The 20,382-nt window shown below is 38.6% G+C and overlaps 1 protein-coding gene across 1 annotated transcript; it reads left to right on the top strand.

The window, feature by feature from the left end:
* The first annotated feature begins 18,170 nt into the window (after positions 1 to 18,170).
* LOC135461487 (melanocortin receptor 3-like) lies at positions 18,171 to 19,241 on the top strand. Its single transcript, XM_064738615.1, has one exon. It carries the CDS (start codon positions 18,171 to 18,173, stop codon positions 19,239 to 19,241), a length of 1,071 nt encoding a protein of 356 aa, XP_064594685.1.
* Positions 19,242 to 20,382: the final 1,141 nt, after the last annotated feature.

Here is a 20,382-nt window from a genome sequence, read left to right as displayed (position 1 = left end):
TTAGGGATTGGGTAACAATTAACAATCGACGACGATCGCGTCGCTGTTTTGCGCGGTCTATCTTGTGCATATTTTGACATTCCCACTTAAGTCAACATTGATAAATACAGAAGCAGGTACTCGAATTGTCTAAAATATAAGCGTCATGTCCGACATTCATATACCATTCGTAGTCCGTAAAGGGCGTTCCAAGTCAATAATCGCAAGATCCATTTCCAAAACAACGTTTTACACTAGCTCCCAAAGACGAAGGTACGTAAAAAATTATACAAATCGGAAATAAAGCACACAACACACAAGAGAGAAGCGGTCATTAGTTTTCAATGATGCCGTGCAGACAGTGGATAAAAACAGACAGTGGTAAAAACACAGTCATACAAATAATGAATTCCACCCAGGGCAGACATGAATAATAATCTAATGAGGATGGAAGACACGGTTCGAAACCAATCTACCGAAAGATGCACAGTCAACCATGCAAACAAATTTGCTGCGTGGTTTAACTGAGGCAAGATCTCAGGTCAGCATAAATGCCAGATAACTGGACCATTTAGCAAATAAACTTGGCACAAGAAAACCGATAATCATCAAAATCTTCAATAACGTCAATCGCCAGCTGACCGAACAGTCTTATAATTGTAACTGTAATTTCAGGAATATCATAAGTACCAAGTCAGTGTAGATTGATGTCATATCATGATATTTTGATACTGTAAACCATCCTCCATCGGAAAACCAATGGTTCAGTGGCTGACAATATCAGAATTTAATCTAGCGACAATCAAACATTTGAAATAGACAGCGACGAAATGTAGATCATTCAGAAAAACGAATGAACGGCTATGGTTTAACACCACTTTTGCTCTATACGATTAATTTATTTATTTGATTGCTGTTTTACGCCGTACTCAAGAATATTTCACTTATACGACGGTGGCCAGTATTGTATGTGGGAGGAAATGATCTATGCGAGGTTAGCTACCTGCATTGTTAATGATAAATAACGCAGAACAAAATCAGGAAAGATTTTAAGCGAAGCTTGCATATCAGAAACACCTAATGTTTCCATAAAGCTTAGCTTTGTCGCAATTCACATATACCTGCTGCTGACATAAATCAGCCTCTTTATTAGAAAGGTGTGTTGTTAGCTTTAGGACAATGCTTGAAAACACCATTGCATGAGCGCCTTAGCACTGTTTTCAAAAAAATAAAGTAAACGTCATATAGGGCCAATATGTTGATGGAAATAAACATCTGAAGACTTTCGGATCATTGTTTATCACAGGCGTGTTAGGCCATTAGATCGCACATAACAAAGAAGCACGGTGACATATATACGTCTTCACAAGAACACTTTCTGAACAAAGCAGTAGCTGCTTTGGAAAAGCTTAAAAGTGTCTTCGAGATGACATTTTCTTTCTGGTAATATCGATCTTCAGAAACCTTCAGAAAGCCTGTGTCTAATCTTTGAATACACAATCAGCCTTAGCTGGGGCGTTTCAGCAAATACAGATTCAACATTTTCACTCTGTTTGTTTCAGGACTATTAAAATTTTACGTTATTTTGCCAGTTGTTGTGTCTATTGTATAGGCATTCCCTCGAGTTCTTGTCATGGCTAACTACTGATTCGCATAAGAAGTAAGCTTACTGTGGGATATGTTTTACTTGAAGTAGACAATAAAGAAACATTCTTTAACTGTACCATTGTTTTTTTGTTTGTTTTTTTGTTTTGTCAAATTCCAAGTAAAACTTTTTAACTTTAATCCGATTCGTCATACTTTTCTGAACGGCTGTAAGCATCAGTCTCACTGTAAATTTTATACTGACGTGAACAGGCCTGAATTGCATGGACAAGGGTTTGAAGTTAGTCCGGCGCGTTTCAGTTTATTTGAGGGAACAGTGTATATGTCGTAGAACATACTAAAGCCAAGCCATTTCAAACAAACTGGTCAACAAAAAAAGTTTGAACAAGCGCCACGCCAATTTCGCATGGACACCAGGATCGTTTTCCTTAACTATAGTTTAATTTTACCAGTATATGAAACAATTTCAGTATCTTATATACAACATTTCAGAAACAAATCTTGTGTTAAACAGCATTATCGCTAAGGTTACATTCGCAAATGAATTTAATATTTCGAACTCAACAGAAGACGGCGAAAATATCAACGGGAATTGCGCTCAGAGTCGAGTTGTTAAGAATCGGGTTTGTGAGCGTTGAATAGTTTTGACATATAGATTGATAATTTATCAGCTTATGAAGACAGCTAACTTTTCTCAAGATTTTAAACACCAGTTTCACTTTTATACTTCGGCAAGGAATACATACTGCATTCATTTCGACAGTTTCTCCACGATATGACTGAAATACTGCCGATAAAGCCATAAGCCCAATCAATAAAAGTTGGAAAGCAAAACACAAACTTCGACGGTGTTCAAGGTAGCGTTCAGAGCCAGGTACCACGGGCTAAGCAAAATGACAGTTCTTATTTAACCGTCACGAGTAACGTTCTTCAAACACCAGTTAACCTACCCAGCCCAGTGTGTTGCAAAAAAGTTCCCATTCAGATTTACAATATTGATTTGACGGGTCTTTCAGATAGCTCGAACGACTAGGCCGTGATCCAGCGTATTGACATGGGTTCGAAGCCACCAGTCCTAATACATTAATTAATATCCTGCATATGTTCCTCGATGCCATGGTCTATAGAAGGTCTGACAATGATTAATGTACGCTCGGGTCCTGATTACATCTGATCATGCCTATTCATACAAAGCGAAGTGGCCAGAGCATATCTTATGCTAAGAAGGAGCATTGCGGAGCGAAATCGATAAAGGACACATAGTAACTTGGTGAACCGATTGAGTAGAACTGTTCGTCTATTTTTGAAACTGCCAAAAAAAAAAAAAAAGAACAATTTGTTTCATCAAAAATGTACCGGGAGTCATCTTCGCTAACGAGCTGAAATCGAGGTTTGTCTGTTATTCTAATGCCACAAAATTTACTATGAAAGAACTCGAACTACTAACATAGTGGAAATGACCATCGCTTTATTAATCGAAGGCTCGGTAATCGAAGGCACACCGAAAAACGCAAAATGGAGCACTGGCCTCGACCTTACAGTTTACTCGGTGTTCCCTAGGTAAACACAAGTTAACACAAAGCAAGCCCTAAATAACAAAGCACATTTACCCGGTTGAAACACGAGTCGATGACTGCAGCAAAAAATGCAATTTTTTGAATGGTTTACCCCTGGTGCCCCCCACCTCAAGATCACCTCTTCGACAAGACAAATATGTAGGGTGGGTTGGAAGGCAATAAAAATAAAATCACGATGGAAAGTGTGAGCTCCCTGTGTGGCAACTAAATCAAGAGTGAGAGGATACCAAACCGTTATAGGTTACGTTTCCAAAACTCATAAAAACTGACCAATCAATCACGGTCCGGTGTATTTCTAGTCCCTTGGAAGGGCGTTGAGAGATACCCATAAGGTTAAAACAAAAAAGCCGCCAACAAAACTTAATTTTCAAGGGGAACAGCTCTCCCAGCCATAGGACACATTCAGATTACTCTATGCTCAGTGGGAGATGACTCACCTACGTGCATAACTTTGCTCGCATTGTAGATAATATCAGTTAAGGTAGAATTGTTAACAATATCTAACGTAATACTCAACAATGTTTCATTTACATGATGGTGATTAGTTGCTTGGTGGAAGAAACTTGAGTGTTGGGAGTAATCCACCAACTTCTGACTAACTTCTGACTAACTTCGTCTAATAAGGAAAAATGATTTTTTTTTAAAAAAAACATCAATTGTGGATATCGTAACCTTTTAAACTAGGGCCTTATTTATACATATTTAGTGGCAGTGAAGTTTTTGGTTTACAAGACCTAGGTTGTATATTTACATATGTGCAAGTGTTCTTATATCTTTGCGCAAAACCAAAAAAGGAATGTTGGCCAACTCCACTTTATAGTGTAGACGTATACAACCCAAAACAACTGTCACCTAAGGGGGTACACCATTCCGACGCTGGAACAAAAAGTAGGGTGGACATCAACACTAAGAAACAGTGTACAAAAATGAACTTGGCTTGCACCCTGAAATAGCATAGACTTGTTTAAGAAGTACTAAACATTGAGCTAGAGTGACATTACATGAGAAAGATTCATTCGATAAGCAACACTTTACACAACAGTTCAACTAGGGTACACTCAGTCTTGACACTACAAATGTGCAGGTAAATGTGCCCAGTGATCGTCTGAAATTCAATCCTGATGAATTCCTTGCAGGTTTTTGTGGCTGGAGACTAAAATATAAATCGTATAGACCGTGTGGAGAGCACCCCTAACGCTAAAATTTTAGCAAACATTTTGATTGAACACATTAAAGGCATCTTAAGTATACATCAGTAAATTTGAATATTTTACAGTTTATATTGTAGATATATCACGGGATGAACCATTTAGAGACATACCAGAAGCTATCTTTACTATCATAAGTGTGCAGGAGCTAATATGTAAACAGCTGCGTTTAAGGCTCCTAAAAAATTTTGTTTAAAAAAGTGGAATTAGTGAGAAGTTGGTTACCAAATGTGACTCTTAGGGTGTCTAAAGGTACAGTAAACTAGCTGGTGGAAAATACTACTACAGATTTGGAGAAATATTCCAGATTAAGGAGAAAATTGAACTGTGTTTGTGAGAACTGAAAATGTGCAGTGCAACAACAACAAAATGAAAGACACAATATTAATGCTGTACAACACTCTTGCTCCAAATAATTTCCTGGGATTCACTTCAAGGGATTTCACTGCTGAGCAACCAGAAGCTAACGGAAAGGATGGATTAGAAGATAATCCCACTGAGGAAATTAGACCTATGCCTACCCAGTCTACTCCTGTGGCAACAAAAATGGCTACCACTGAGCTGAGGGACCCATTGGTGGAATCACCCAGAAATTAAAAAATTGTCATCAGCATTCATTCAATGTCACGGTTAATGGCCAGACAATTGAAAATGTACAAAATTTGAAGCTTCTTAGATTTCATATAGACCGTACACTTTCATTCATATAGGCTCAGTGTGCAGTACTGTGTCTAAGCTATTGTCAATACTGAGGAGACAGAAGCCTTTTCTTCCCTTTAAAACAAGACTATTATTTTATAACAGTTATATCCTTCCTCATTTAATGTACGCTGTCCCTATTTGGGGCGGTTGTTCCAAAGGCCTACTTGATCTAGTATATAAACTTCAAAAAATTGCTGCAAAACTTATCCTAGACAAACGTAACAATAAATCATCAGCTGAAACTTTTGAAATGTTAAACTTAAAGACTATACATAAAATTATCCTATAACAAAAATCTCACTGTTTACAACTGTTTAAATGACCACTATCCTGACTATATGAAAAAGTTGTTCCCAATCAGAGAAGAGCCCCATCATGAACTAAGATCATGTACAAGCAATCAAGTAAAATTCCTTTTCCCCACACAGAACAAATTAAGAAAAGCTTAACATACTCTGTGGCTGATCAATGTAACAGTCTTCCTGCCTCCACAGTTATTTCTTTTAAAAAATTTCAGTTTAAAAAATCGTTTTAAACTGCCGAGTGGTTGTGTGAGTGAATAGAGGGCCTCAGGAAAGATCAATACTGTCATATTGACTGAGTTTGTTATCCTCTGAAAATTAAGATATTATTATTATTATTATTATTATTATTATTATTATTATTATTATTATTATTATTATTATTATTATTATTATTATTATCTTTTAATGCGGTCAAATGCTTGAATTCTCTGCGGGTCTTTGTTGTCCATATTCTTGGTATACTACATGTCAGTGTTGTGAAACCGAGTGCTTCTGCCTTCATCTTCCATTTTCAAAAGGATAATCGTGTACGATGTATTCTAGAATTAAATACAATTATGAATAATAGTAATCATATTTACTATTCAACTCTCTGAGCTCAGATCACCTATCAATCGTTATGCTAAATAACACGCCAGAGGGTCTTATCGATTTCAAGAAGCAACGCCAACAGTTTTTTGGAAAATATGTATAGATTTTGGCTTTATCTTGACGTTTCGGTCAGTATCCTAGCACTTGTGGACAAGTTTTTAGCAAATGTATGTTTGTAAAAAGGGAGTTCCGGTTTGTTACCGTTGAGAAATGGACTTATACTTACTAAGCGGGGGGATTCTATTCAATCATGAATATTCTATACATTCCAATGTGATTTCTAAAGTTACATTGTAAAAAGAAGATGGACAGAATAAAGTTAAAGTCAGCTTGGACAAAACATCCCGATCTTCCTTGATGTGAGCCCACAAGTACCTGTTTAATCTGGTACAGATACCTTTGAAAAATCTACTTCATAAAAAACTTTCTCTCGTGAATATGAAACAATTTCATATAGCATTCCCATCAAATATCTTAGCCTTTCTTCCAAGATAGTTTTGTTCGTTAATTTGTTTTCCAAAGTTCAATTACTGGCTCGTCCATCTGTTTGTTTTTTTTTTTCGTTTTTGTAAAAAAAAAAAAAAAACACATTGGTTTCAACACGACGTTTTCCTCTATATTCGTTTTACATTAGATTTGCAATCTACTTAAAAGGGTAGACACGATATCGTTCATCTTTGATCATTTCTGCTCATCTCAAGACATTTTATTTTTATTATATATTGATTCTCTTTTGACTGTACTGTCGGAAAACGACGGTCACGTTAATGGAGGCCTATGAAGTTGATTGTTCATGTCCATTAGCAGATTTCGATTAGCAAGTGGATTAAGCGTTGAAAGGGTATATAAAAGAAACCTCCAGCACTTTCCTTACTACCAGACTTTGGCACTCGCATAGAAATTCCGATGAGAAGGTAAGTATGGCATTTGAAATGTAAATAATATTTTAGTGATAACAGAAACTGTTTTCACATAAATATTTAAAATTCAAAGGTTTTTTCTTCTGTCTGGGTAGTATTACATGCAATGCAAAAGAATATGCCATTTCTATATTGCAGGCCAAGTTTTACTAAGATACTAACAAGTTTTACTAAGATACTGATAATGAGAAATTCAACAGCTCTAAGTAGACCATTGTGTGGAGTGAAACCCGCTGCCTTTGACGTTAATACAGCGGTGACCAGTTTTCTTTAAACACCTAAAAAATTATATCATTTATATATTTGTGAGGAATTGTAGTGAAATCCATGGGGGAAATGTACTTATACGTTACGTTTATTTAACTAATTTATTATTTGATTGTTGTTTTACGCCGTGCACAAGAATATTTCACTTATATGACGGCGACATGTACTTGAACGTGTAGTTCTTCAGTGAGACGTTTTGATGAATACAGGCCCAGTCGAGTCTGTTTTACCTAATATTTGCCCAGCGATTAAGATGCCAGTCTTTGGAAAGCTACGATACACGGTGTGAATTAGGAATTTGTATATTTTATCACTCGAGTGGATGTTTGGTCAAACTTTCTTAGAAAACAAAATTCTTGGAAGAGAATTTTTTTGTAGAATCTTTTTTTTAACCCCAGACTTTTGAAGTCGGGGACTGAGTTTAGAAGTCGGAGCCCGACTGAATTGGCCAATCACAAGTAAAACCATCAAACATCCATGGCAATGACACACGAGCACATGTAGAGTAACTACATGTTCTGACTAGGGTCTTACCATGACATAATTAACTTGTATTTTAAATCAATAACAAAGATTATATTGGGCATGACCGCCTCCAGAGGTCTGTTCTAATCTGTTTAAAAAACACACTCTCAGCTGTCACTGCTTGTGAACTTTCATGTGCATGTACGAATTTGCTTGACGGGCACGGCTTGATCGACGCGGAAACAGTGACGTACTGAAAGAGTACACCCCTTTCTCTATATGAACAAGTCAGCTTATATAGTCTGGTCGAGTTCTTTCAATCTCAACCGTAACAGCTATATGTGAGGCGCTATTCGAATACATGTACCTGATCCAGCCATGATGGAACTGAGGCAAGCTTTAGAACCACGTGCCTTAACTTTATGTCACATACATGTTTTAATCCGATAGTATTATTTGGTTAAGTGTTTACCTTAATAATAATTGTCAGATTATTGGAGGTGATACTGCAAATCGTGTTGGCGTTCCTCGTTGTCTAAAAGACCATTTTGATACTGAGAAAGTATTTATTTATTTATTTGATTGGTGTTTTACGCGGTACTCAAGAATATTTCACTTATACGACCGTGGCCAGCATTATGGTAAGAGGAAACCGGGCAGAGCCCCGGGGAAACCCACGACCATCTGTAGGCTGCTGGCAAACCTTCCCACGTACGGCTGAGAAAGTATAATTTGCAAGCGACAAAAGTTAATGTGCAAAAGCGTAATGGAAGTGACGATTAGGCGGTAGCCCCGTATGTAGATGAGATTATAGCGTAACCCTTAAATATGATTGGTCCATTATGTCGGGGCCCCGACTTTTAAACTTGGGGCCCGACTTTTTTTGTATTTTTTTTCCCCTTCCAAAATATTTCTTTTCACCATGTCACTCTTACGGCTCCGTAATTCATTTTGCATAATTTTTTCATCATGCATAATTTTTTCATCATGTAATTTTTTTTCTCTCCCAAAATTTTTCTTTTCACCATGTCACTCTACGGCTCCGTAATACATTTTGCATAATTATACCTCAAAAGTTTGCCTTTAGCTTGACAAATGTTGCTGGCAACACAGACTGCCCTGGAGTAAGCGAACAAGTATTGAGCAATGTCAAGCAAGACGATGGGGAGTGGCCAATTGGTTAGCGTGCTTGTGCAAACCAATAACCCAGGAACCTCTCAGCAATGAGGTTGCTAACTTCCTTTTCTGTCGTAGATTTGGAGGTTCTGCAGCAAACTGAGGATGGTCATGGGCTCTCCCGGGCTCTACCCGGTTTCCTCTCACCATAATGCTGGCCGCAGTTGTAAACGTGAAATATTCTTGTGTAACGACTTAAAACATCAGTCCAATAAATAAATTAACAATAATTCCATGCGAACAAGAGAACTGGAGCCACTTTCACAAGACCCGTAATTGACATCGCCTAAGCTTCATCACCTAAAAGCAACGTAATTACGAAAATGTATTTACGAAGTTTTGTGAATTCCTGCCCAGCAGACGTTCGTGTGATTCTTTTCTTCTACTTTAATTCATTTTACAAAAGGAGGCAACATAAAATCTCGCAATAGAGTTATCGAATTACTGACATATAATATATATATTGTCAAAATGGCGCACTTTCAGGTATGATTGCCATGGGGGACATTAAATTAATCCGCTCATTAGTCATTTGACAATTGCTCATCTTTACAGAATTGGTAAACGCTGAATCAGAATGAAGGGTTTAAGTGGTACCACCATGTATAACACTACAATGAATGGTTCGATGACGACGACTGTACCGGAAGAAGTCCTTGAGTTTACAGTTCCGGGATATCTCGTGGCCGCCGTTACACTTATCTTCGTAACACTCGCTTGGGTGTGCAACATCATTGTCTTGAGAGCCATGCGCAGAACTGACGAGAAGAAGCTGAAGGTAAAGTTCCTACTAAAGAATGCTATTGCAGGAGACATGATGTTGTCCTTCAGTCTAGGACTTAGGATCATCTTCGAACTGGCGGGTGCAGATGAGCGAAACATGTCCTTGGTCAACATGTGCGCAAACATAGCTCGGGACTTTTTCAGCTATTTCGCCACCTTTTATCAGATTTTCGCAGCGATGGCCGTGGCCGTGGACCGCTTCTATTCTATCCTACGACCGCTGTCCTACCACACAATGAAGTACAGCGTTGTCGTGAAGACCGCCATCTTCCTGGTTTTATTCGGCCTTACTTTCGGAATATCTCTCCCGATGGTTCTCCTGAAACTTGAGCCCGGGGATTCTCTCATCCGTAGCGTGTTACAAAGCATTTGAGCGCGTTGGATACACCGAAGAGGTCTTACCATTTGTCATCGTAATCTTAACCATGCTCACTTACTGCAGCATTTTCGGGATGATCATGTTCCATCGAAGAAAACGGGATGCAATGAGTGAACAGAATGAAAACCAGACGGCTCGAAAACGTCAGACGTCATTGGCGCTAACGTTCTTCTTGATTCACCTCACCTACGTTTTGATGTATTTACCCGGAGCCCTATACTTCTCCGTATTGGCGCAGAGCGTAATGAACCAACCGTATCTGAACTACTACATTGGCCAGTCCACCATCATCATATATCTCGGGAACACAATTGTAGATCCTCTCATTTACATCTTCAGGATCCGCTCGATAAGAGACCATGTTCCCAGTTGGTGCTGCTTGAGAAACAAAAGCAAATCCCTACAAGTCGTCTGTCGGTAAAAGTCATAATAGCGAGACGACCATGACAAGTTCCGTCAGCAATGTCTTGCGTTCAAATGCCGCAGATACTTCTTAGGACAACAACTTTTGAATTGTGGCAATGTATAGTTACATGTGAAACCTGGTAGTGTAATGTTAGTATACTGTAATGAATGAATGTATGCAAAATAAAGTGTTAAATTGAACAATATTTCAAAAAACAAAATAAAAAAAACTAAATTTATAATTAACGAAATGAAGAACGAGAATCTTTAGATTGTTTATTATCGGTTACATATCTCTGTGCATTTTTTGATCATATAACCAGTTATAAACTGTATAAATAAAAGAGGTTACAACTATTTTTATGTATGTGGTGCTCTTCTTCAGGGATATATTCAACTGCATAAACACATACCACGACTGAACGCGTTTATGCCGGGGATACACAAGGTGGATTTTTTCACTTCTAGGGACGAACTTAATCACCCGCGAAATACGCGGACGATATTCACAGCATATTTGAAGACACACTAGGGGGATTTTTCCGTTGATGGTTGTTTGATTGGTCAGCTTGTCGTCTCGATCGCCGAAATTTTGGAGTGTGGACACACTACGGCGTATTTTTCAGTTAGTATTTGACATGTTTGAAACAAAGAAAATTTCGGGGCGGATAAGATCGCCAGCAAAATGCGCCGGTGCCGCCCTTGATGCACTAGACGAATCTTTACAAATTCACAAAATACGCCTGTACTGGCGAAAAAGTCCGTCTAGTGTGTCCCCGGCTTAACGAAGAGACTTTCTGTATTTCCCATGGTATATTCATTGAATCAAGAGTTAGGAGAATCTAAATATACACGTATACCCTATGTCGTCAGAATATGTGTATAGTCAACATAATTATATATTTTTTTCCTGGATGTGTAGTGTTTTCGCATACTGCATTAAAATATGAAAATCAGTTCTGTTCGGGTTTCAAGTATTTTGTCTAAAATGACAGTGATAAAAAACGGGGGTACTTTGGGGGAATAAAGAAAAAAAAATAACACACTGATTTATCATACGTAAAAGTTTACACTTTAAGCCTAATCTACCATTATGGCATTAACACTGTGGGACTAGTCCTATTGTTCATCTATTTTGTTAATAATGACATCGTTCCGTTCACTAAGGCCATAGTTATCGTCAAGCGAGTCTCTGAATTCATTTGACATTCTCTAATCAGTTTCGGATAGAACATTGCCTTAGCGGCTTTGTCATGCTGTGTTTTATCCCGAACGTTTATGACAAAGCTTAAGTAAAGAAAAAGTGCTAAGTGCTAATGCATGATTTGTTAATTGTTGCCTAAAAAACTGTTGTGTTTTTACACAGCTTTTAAATGACTTGTTCATTTAGATAAAAGTTGAGCAACCATGTCCGTAGCCTTACAGTACTAATATGGCACACACGTACAACGCTCGCAGCGGTGTGAAAAATCTGGTCCTGGTTGGTCAAAACTGTTTGAAGACTTGATACCACATTTGACTTTAAGCCAAGTGTTCGATTTTGTACTTGGTCAAAAAATAATTCCGTAACACTATATTAAATATGACAAAGAATTGCTGCTGTAATATTTTAATTTTCCACAACTGCATATTGCTGTTGAGTTTGGCTAAAATTTAGAATAGGATTTGATACCAGTATTAGCTAATACGCTTTGGAACAACCGGGCCCAGGTCGTCGTGTGATAGTAAAGTTCGTCGTTGACTATTTAGTCAAAGGACGGCGGTTTATTCCAGGAACTCTGCTTTATTCATCCGCAACACTGACCCCGGGTCATACAAACGTAATGTTCTTGTATACGGTACTAAACAGCACTGAATAAATCAACTGCAATTTAGTTAAAACATTGCAAAACAGAATACAATAGAGAAAAACAGGAATTTGCTTGCTTTGAATGAATGATTGTGGCTTAATGAAACGTCGGCAATATTTCACCGAAATCGTGGCGTTATCTGTCCTTGACATTCAGCGTCATATTTTCGGGATAACAAGATTGTGAGGCCTGTTTTAAGTCTCACATAAATTTGCTGCTACAAAGATTTTTTCTTACAAAAAAAAAAACAACAGTACTAAACACGTACACATTTTCACAATTGTGTCATGTAAAACAAATTGGAAGAGTAGCGCACTAACAGTAAAACTGGAATTTGTTGTAATGTATCGAACATCTATTCGCTGTGAAGGCCGAGTAATGCAAACAACAAATAAGTTTCTTCTACACTCACTCTAGTGATTTCGTCCAATACTCATTTAAATTATGTTCTTCACCTGATTCATTCTCTGCTTTTCTTCTTTTCAGCCTTCATGTCTTGCACAATGAATGAACTGGGCAAACATCGAAATAGGATGCGCTATATTTTTAATAGTGTTCGAATTTGAACTGGTTTTGTTTCTTGCAGCTGTTTTAAAAGCGTGTGTTTCGTTTTTGTTCTGACTTTGTATGTTATCATTGTCACCTGTTTATGACACGTTCTTGCCATGATATGAGTGAAAACTGCCAATGTGGCGTTAAACCTCAGTCATTCATTTATCCTAAATTTACAGGTATCTAAAAAATTAATCCATGTAACATTTGCATGGAACGAGATGTCTGAAAAAAGATGCATCACTTGTAATCGGTGTATGGTCCAAGTGCGAGCTGTCTTAATTGGCACGATTCTTTTTCCACTTCAATAAAAACTGCTTTGTCTAAACTATGAAGTAATTAATCCTTAGAATAATGTTTCTGTCTTTCTTGGGAAAACATTTCCGTTACGTACATACGACTTTTAGGATCAAAAAATATCACCCCAACACACAGCCAGAAAGTGTGCAAAGTGCGAGAATACGAATTTTCTTAGCAGCCACTTGTAGCACTGCAGGAGAACGACGTTCATGTTACTATTTGGGATTGAGGTCTTTTTGTTCCTGCCTGCATATTTGAAATGTACGCAAGTTGCAGCTTGTTCCAGCACAACCGTATAATTTTTCTTGTGAGTTCAATAAAAGCTAATAGTTTATCTTGGCAGGACATTCTTTGATCATCGTGCTACAGGAAATGAACTCGCCACAATCAGGCTGCTACGTAATCAGTATATAGATATATGTTTCCGAAATATGAATATGGTCGGATACTATAATGTCAGGTGAATGGCCAAATCAGCAGAGCTATGTCCGCCATTGACCACTGTGAAGTTCACAAAGAGACAAAAACTTTCCCCGAACAATGCAGTCTGCACATTCTGCACAGTCTTTAAAAAAGATTGTATAAGCGAAAATCACATGTGGGAAAAAATGTAAATTAGATGGGTGCCACTTATGAGTGAGTGAGTGCTTGGGGGTTTAACGTCTTACTTAACAATTTTTCAGTCATATGGCGACGAAGAGTCCTTAGAGTGCATGTAAGTGTCATGGGCCTCCTTGTTGAAGGACGGATTTCCACCACTTATTTATGTACTGCTTCACTGTGACGACTTACCGAATGCAAGTAAGTCCTCCCTCCCCAGCCATTATACTGATAGGGGGTCAACCAGTGGTTGCACTACGGCCTTAATGCTGAACGTCAAGCGAGGGAAATTACAACTTCCTCTTTTAAAGTCTTATGGCGTGGACCTTACTCACGATTGACTCTGGATCTACTGCTCCCAAAGCTGGGGCTCTAGATACCACTTATAAAGCTGCAATCCAAAACTGTGATGATGTTCATATCATTTCGCGTCTATTATAGGGGAATACGAAGTTATTTATTTATTTATTTATTTACTTATTTATTTCATATTTTACGGCGTACTCAAGAAAACTTCACTTATTCGACGGGAGGCTGTATTATGGTGGGAGGAAACCGGCATATCACGGTTTAAACCCACGACCATCCGCAGGTTTGCTGCAAGACCTTCTCACGTTCGACCCCAGAGAAAACTAGTATGAGCTGGACCTCAAAGCTACCAGATTGCAGAGATCCTGCAGTCAATGCTCTACGCTAGCAAGCCAACCACTATTTTACTTCTGCATGGCGTCGGAGTTAGGTGGCACGGAAAATACAATATGTGGGTATAATATCGATGCAATCGAACAGAAATTCGTTTACCTGCCGTCTTCAAATAAAGGACGTTCTGGTAACAGCAAGACAAATTTCCAAACATTCTTCCAACACAAACCAACAAAATAAGGAGGAAAATATATAAAAAAAAATTTTCGACATAAATTTTAAGCATTATGGTAAAAGGAAACCGGGCAGGTACTCCACGACAATGCGTAGGTTGCTAGCCGACCAAGGAATTTCGCTAGTTGTAAATAGGTTTGTCTACATGAACATTATAGCTTTTATCTCTCTGTTGATAGCATGGCCGGCCAAAATGTCTTGTATAAATGATGTAGGCTTACATGTATTCAGAATGTTCATCCGTACGGAAACTCCATTAGGACAATACGTATCATACAACAAAATTCATCTTGTGTACATGTCGCGACTATGATGCATTCATTTCTGATAGAGCCACTGTGAAGTTATTTCAATCACAATAACGTAACAACCAGACTCCGTCCACCCGCGTTTCACTTAGCCGTGTACAGTACAACTAAAAACATCAAATAAAAGCCAACCATTATGCAAAAGACAGGCATCTTGGACACACGTTTATATCGGGTGGATTATTTACTTAAAAGCAGTTTTGGGGGACGAGAGTCTTATCATGGAAGATTAGTCGTAAAGAATGGGCAGAAGAATGGATTTCTGTTCTTTCATCGACGTTTGGGGGTTTAAAACGAGTACATTATAAGAGATGAATTTCAGTGACGCGCGACATTAAGATTTAGTGATACACGACTGTGAAGGCCGTTGAATAACTGATGTGTATTTTGAATGCTCCTATGTCTATGACCAACGAACATAACCTTCAATGAAATTGACCACGTTTTCAACAAGGTATGTGGCTTTATTTACTTGCAATGGCAAACATATTTAAGGTCTCTTTAGATCACTTTTCTCCTACACCTAAATTTTTCTTATGCAGTTTACTGTTGTCTCCGCGACGAATTTATATATATATATATATATATAATATATATATATATATATATATATATATAATATATATATATATATATATATATATATATATATATATATATATTTATAGTTATAACGGTGTGTTTGGGAAATGTGCATATGGACCATTTAAAACGATATTTAGGATAGCGTAAAGCTCGATACAATGCATTGATAATAACGATACACGCTACGGATATCAAAAAGTATCAAATTCTAAAACAGGAAACATTATAGTGAGACCCATGCGTAAGGAAAGTGTACCTTAGATTTACAAAGGAATGTTTCCATATTGGAGAATGAGATTGCATACAGAAAGTGTTTATATTGTCAACTCCATTAACTTCTTTACCTACAATATATCCATTGAATAAATTGGTCAGTGATCTTTTGGTCTGCAGGTCTTTAGGAGAACGAAAGACGTGTTGTTAAATTGCGACCAGGGGTTAATCTAGCCATCCTGTTATGAGCGTTTGACATGTTACCCATACTCTACTTGCAGATCTTACATTTGAGATGTTACTATTACGGGAAACCATTCAAAACTATGAAAATAAATTGTTTTATTCAATTAATTATGCGTACTGGTGAAAATGTAATTTTGAAAATAAAATATTGCATGGTGTTTTTTTTTTAATAATTTTAACAGCATTCTTATCTGTAGATATGGATCGAGGAATTTGTTTCATTACGCAACTTTACGCATTACCCATCTTACACATTAATCTTGACCGCCCAGTTAAAAAATTAAATTGAATTTGCGCATGGGATACGTTCTTGGCACCATTTAAACTGGGTGACATCGATATTGGGTACGCAGTATTGCGATTGGCCGGGGTTCAGTTCCAAGGTTCGATTATCCAGGTTCAATTACGAATCGGGTAATATATACTATCCAAAGAAAGAAACGCATAGGTGTTTTGTTTTATTTTAAAATGAAATAAATACATTTTGTCTTCATTTCATGAGCAAAATGTGTTTTAATATTGTTAATAGTCACAGTTAGCACACATTTTATTCCTCAAAACATTTCTTGGTTGAAAATGTTGAGTTTGGAGGCCGTTTTTGGAAGAAGTAAAAAATACAGCACCACACTGCATCACGTGCAGTCTTACACGCCGAACTTACGCATGGAAAGCATGCAGTGTGTGACTATAAAACCGCAACTTCGGGCCGGAAATCGGCGTCTTTCAAGTGGTGTTTTCAAGCTGATTCAACATGCCACGTCTTGACACTGTCACAAGAAATATTGCCATTGGAAGACTTCAAGCTGGAGAGTCCCAATCGTCCATTTCTAGGCGTCTACACGTCAGCCAGAGCACGATTTCACGGTTTGCTGCCCGCTACAACAATACTGGGACAACAAATGACCGTCGGCGTTCAGGTCGACCACATGTCACTACAGCAGCCCAAGATTGCTACATAAGGGTCCTCCATTTGCGTGACCGTTGTGCTACAGCTGAAAGCACAGCAGCCAGCATACCGGGACTGAGGAGGATATCAGGTCAGATAGTGCGGAACAGGCTGGGGGAACATGGACTGAGAGCCAGGAGGCCCTATGTTGGGGTCGTGCTGCGTCCTCACCATCGCACCAATCGCCTCCGATGGTGTAACAACGTGACTGCATGGAATCTACGCAACTGGCGACGCATTTGGTTCAGTGATGAGTCCAGATTCCTATTGCAGAGACGTGATGGTAGAAACCGGGTTTACAGACGTGCTCACGAACGTCATGCCCCTAACTGCGTACGCCAAGTGGACAGATTTGGTGGAGGGAGTGTGATGATGTGGGCAGCAATATCGTATACTGGTCGTACAAATGTTGTCCACGTTCAGGCAAATCTTACGGCCGTACGCTACCGAGACACTTTCCTGCAGCCACACCTCTTACCTGTCATTGACGTTCAGCGGGAGTTGTTCCAGCAGGACAACGCCAGACCGCACACGGCACGTGTCACAAGGGACTTCCTCGCCGAAAACAATGTATGTGCTACCCTGGCCGTCCCGTTCCCCGGATCTTAACCCAATTGAGCATCTGTGGGATGAACTTGATTGACGTCTACGCCAACGTCAACCTCAACCCCAAACGCTTCAAGAGCAAGTTGCATGTTTGCAGGAGGAGTGGCAGAACATTCCCCAGGCCTCTATCCAGCGTCTCATCCAGTCCATGACAAGGCGTGTCAGAACTGTTATTCGTGCCCGTGGTGGTCACAACAGATACTGACATTCCACTCAAGTGGGAGACTCATTGTGAGTGTCTTACCTCAAGTTGATGGCATTGTTGTCTAGATATGGACCCTTCCTTAATCTGTGTAAAAAAATATTTGCAGAATAGCAATTCTTATTTAGTTATGCATAATTGAAAAGACTGCATCACCTCCGCAAAAAACCGGGATATGCGTTTCTTTTTTTGGATAGTATATAAGAAATTAGAAACCTTTGTATTTCCAGGTTTTGTGCTGAACGGGGCAATGTGCTTAACATAACTATGTGCTTAACCTGGCTATGTGCTTAACGTGGCCATGTGCGTAGCATGATAATGGAGGAAAAGCAAAGTGGTTTCGGTGTCAGACCTGGTTTGCGGGATGGCGTTCCAGTAAGTCAAAAACACTTATACAGTATTTATATATGCTGCAGTATCCCGGTCTAAGATTCGTTGAACCTTTTAGACGTCTATATTTCTTCTTTACAGAATTAAACCAGTGGTTTTCGAAATAAAATAAATCTACAACCATATTGAAGATCATGGAAAGTCTTAACAAAGGCAACAACTCCACATCAAACTCATCAATGAATACTGATGATACCACCGAACCAGGTAGGCAAATCGCCGGTTATGCAATGTCGGTGTTGACACTATCATGTGTGGTGGCCTCTTGGATATTGAATATCATCGTCTTCAGAGCACTGAATAAAGTAGGCGAGAAGAAAATGAAGGTAAAGTTTTTCATGCAAAGCGCCATCGTGGGAGATGTTTTGCTGTCCACCAGTTTGGGGATGCGGACGATTTTTGCATTGGCTGGCGTGGACGATCAGAACGAGAACGCTTCAGTAGCGAGTAAATGTGCTAACGTCGTTTATGACTTCTACGGCTATTTCACTGCCTTCTACCAAATCTTATCATGCATGATATTGGCCATGGATAGATTCTATTCCATCCTGAAACCTTTGGCCTACTACACCATGGTATACGGCAGAACGGCCAAGGCTTTGTCAGTCGGTGTACCATTCGCTGTTGCATTTAGCTTGTCCATTCCAATTGTGATCCTGAAAATCAAGCCAGAGGAAGAGCTGATCTCGCTCTGCTACCGAGCGAACAATTCCGCAAGGTACACCGAAGAGATCCTGCCTTTTCTTATCATCGTGTTCGTGGTTTTCACATTGCTTATTTCCTGTGGCGTCTTCGTGCTTATGGGATATCAGAAGAGAGCGTCGCGTGATACACTTGGAGAGCATAGGGACAACTTCAAGCGTCAAGTCAGGCTGGCCGTCACCTTCTTCTTTGTCCACATTACCTACGCCCTGATGTATATACCCGGTGCCCTGTACTTCTCGTTCCTTGCAGAAAATCTACTCTCTCAACCGTACCTTAATTTCTATCTCGCTCAGGGATCGCTTATTATCTACTTGAGCAACACGATCATCGACCCTTTGATTTACATGTTTAGGATAGAATCCATTAAAACATGTGTTAAGACCATGTGCTGTGGAAAAAATGGAGAAATAAAATGCAAGCTAGGTGTAACAACATGGAAGAAAAAGACCGAAGAGATTGCCACAATAACTGGGGCAAGTCAAATTGACAATCCTGTCTAGATACACAGCAGTATGATTTTAATTATCTTAGTTAAACTGGCTCAACCCTGCACTCAAAAGTGATGGTGGAAACACGACCAAAAACAACACAACAAAAACATCACAGCGAGGGATTATGCTATTGACTTTGTCCTCGTGGTGCTTGTCAGACTTAAAACACTTAAAGATACTTAATGTGGTACTATTGTAGAAATAGATTTAATGTGGTTACTGAACATATATGTTCACTTAGAACGTGATGTAGTTACTTAGGTGTATTCGCTTGTTTAGCCTACACTGTGACGTAAGTTTTGGTACGTTTTTATCTGTGTCGGTTATGGTCTTTGTCACACCCAACGCATTATATGTTCATACACCACTGTTAAATCTTGGAAAATACAAAGTAAGCCGATAACATTACCCAAGCTGAATTTCCGTTTTCGTTACAAGCTACCGTTATTATTTAATTATTTGCTTAAGTTTTATTGATGTATTAAACCATGCTCAATAATGTTTCACCACAATGCGACGTCCGAGTGGTGGAGTTTCTGTGTTTCGTGCAGGAAAACTAGACTCAATACTTGTAGCGGACAAAGCCAAAGTTTTTAAAATCCAAAGTCTTAAATTTTAATTTTAAACTATAATAGAACTTTCATGGGTTAATTCTCATTACACTGAAAGTGAGTTTGTGGCAACACCATAAATATATCAACAAGTTAATGATGAAGCCATTACGAAATGGGTCCTTACGAAAATAACAAAGGATGGCACTTCTCATGAAATAATTGGGAAATCACGTTATATTCAGCTGATATATGCACTTGTTGATTAGGTGAGCTCAGTTTTCCCTGTTTAAGCAAAGAGGTTAGTGTTATTAGAAGCTCAAGCTAAAGCTGTCCTAAAATCTATTTTAGTTTATTTTTTAATTTTTGCTGCACCATAAAAAGTATTGACAATACGGTGTTTTTTTTGGTGAAGTCACATCACTTTCTTTATAAGAATTTCCCATATGCGTCTCGGGAACATTTTGAAAACAGACTAATTAACTTCTGTGAAACCATCTCTAATTAACTACTTTCTATAGTAAGTTTTGGTGAATTTACATGCATATGCTCAAAATAATGTGAAAAAAGTTCGGAAAATTTGTCGGATGATTCTAGTA

This window comes from Liolophura sinensis, chromosome 1, assembly GCF_032854445.1.
Source record: "Liolophura sinensis isolate JHLJ2023 chromosome 1, CUHK_Ljap_v2, whole genome shotgun sequence".
Lineage (NCBI taxonomy): Eukaryota > Metazoa > Mollusca > Polyplacophora > Chitonida > Chitonidae > Liolophura > Liolophura sinensis.
This window is presented reverse-complemented; position numbering and strand designations above follow the sequence as displayed.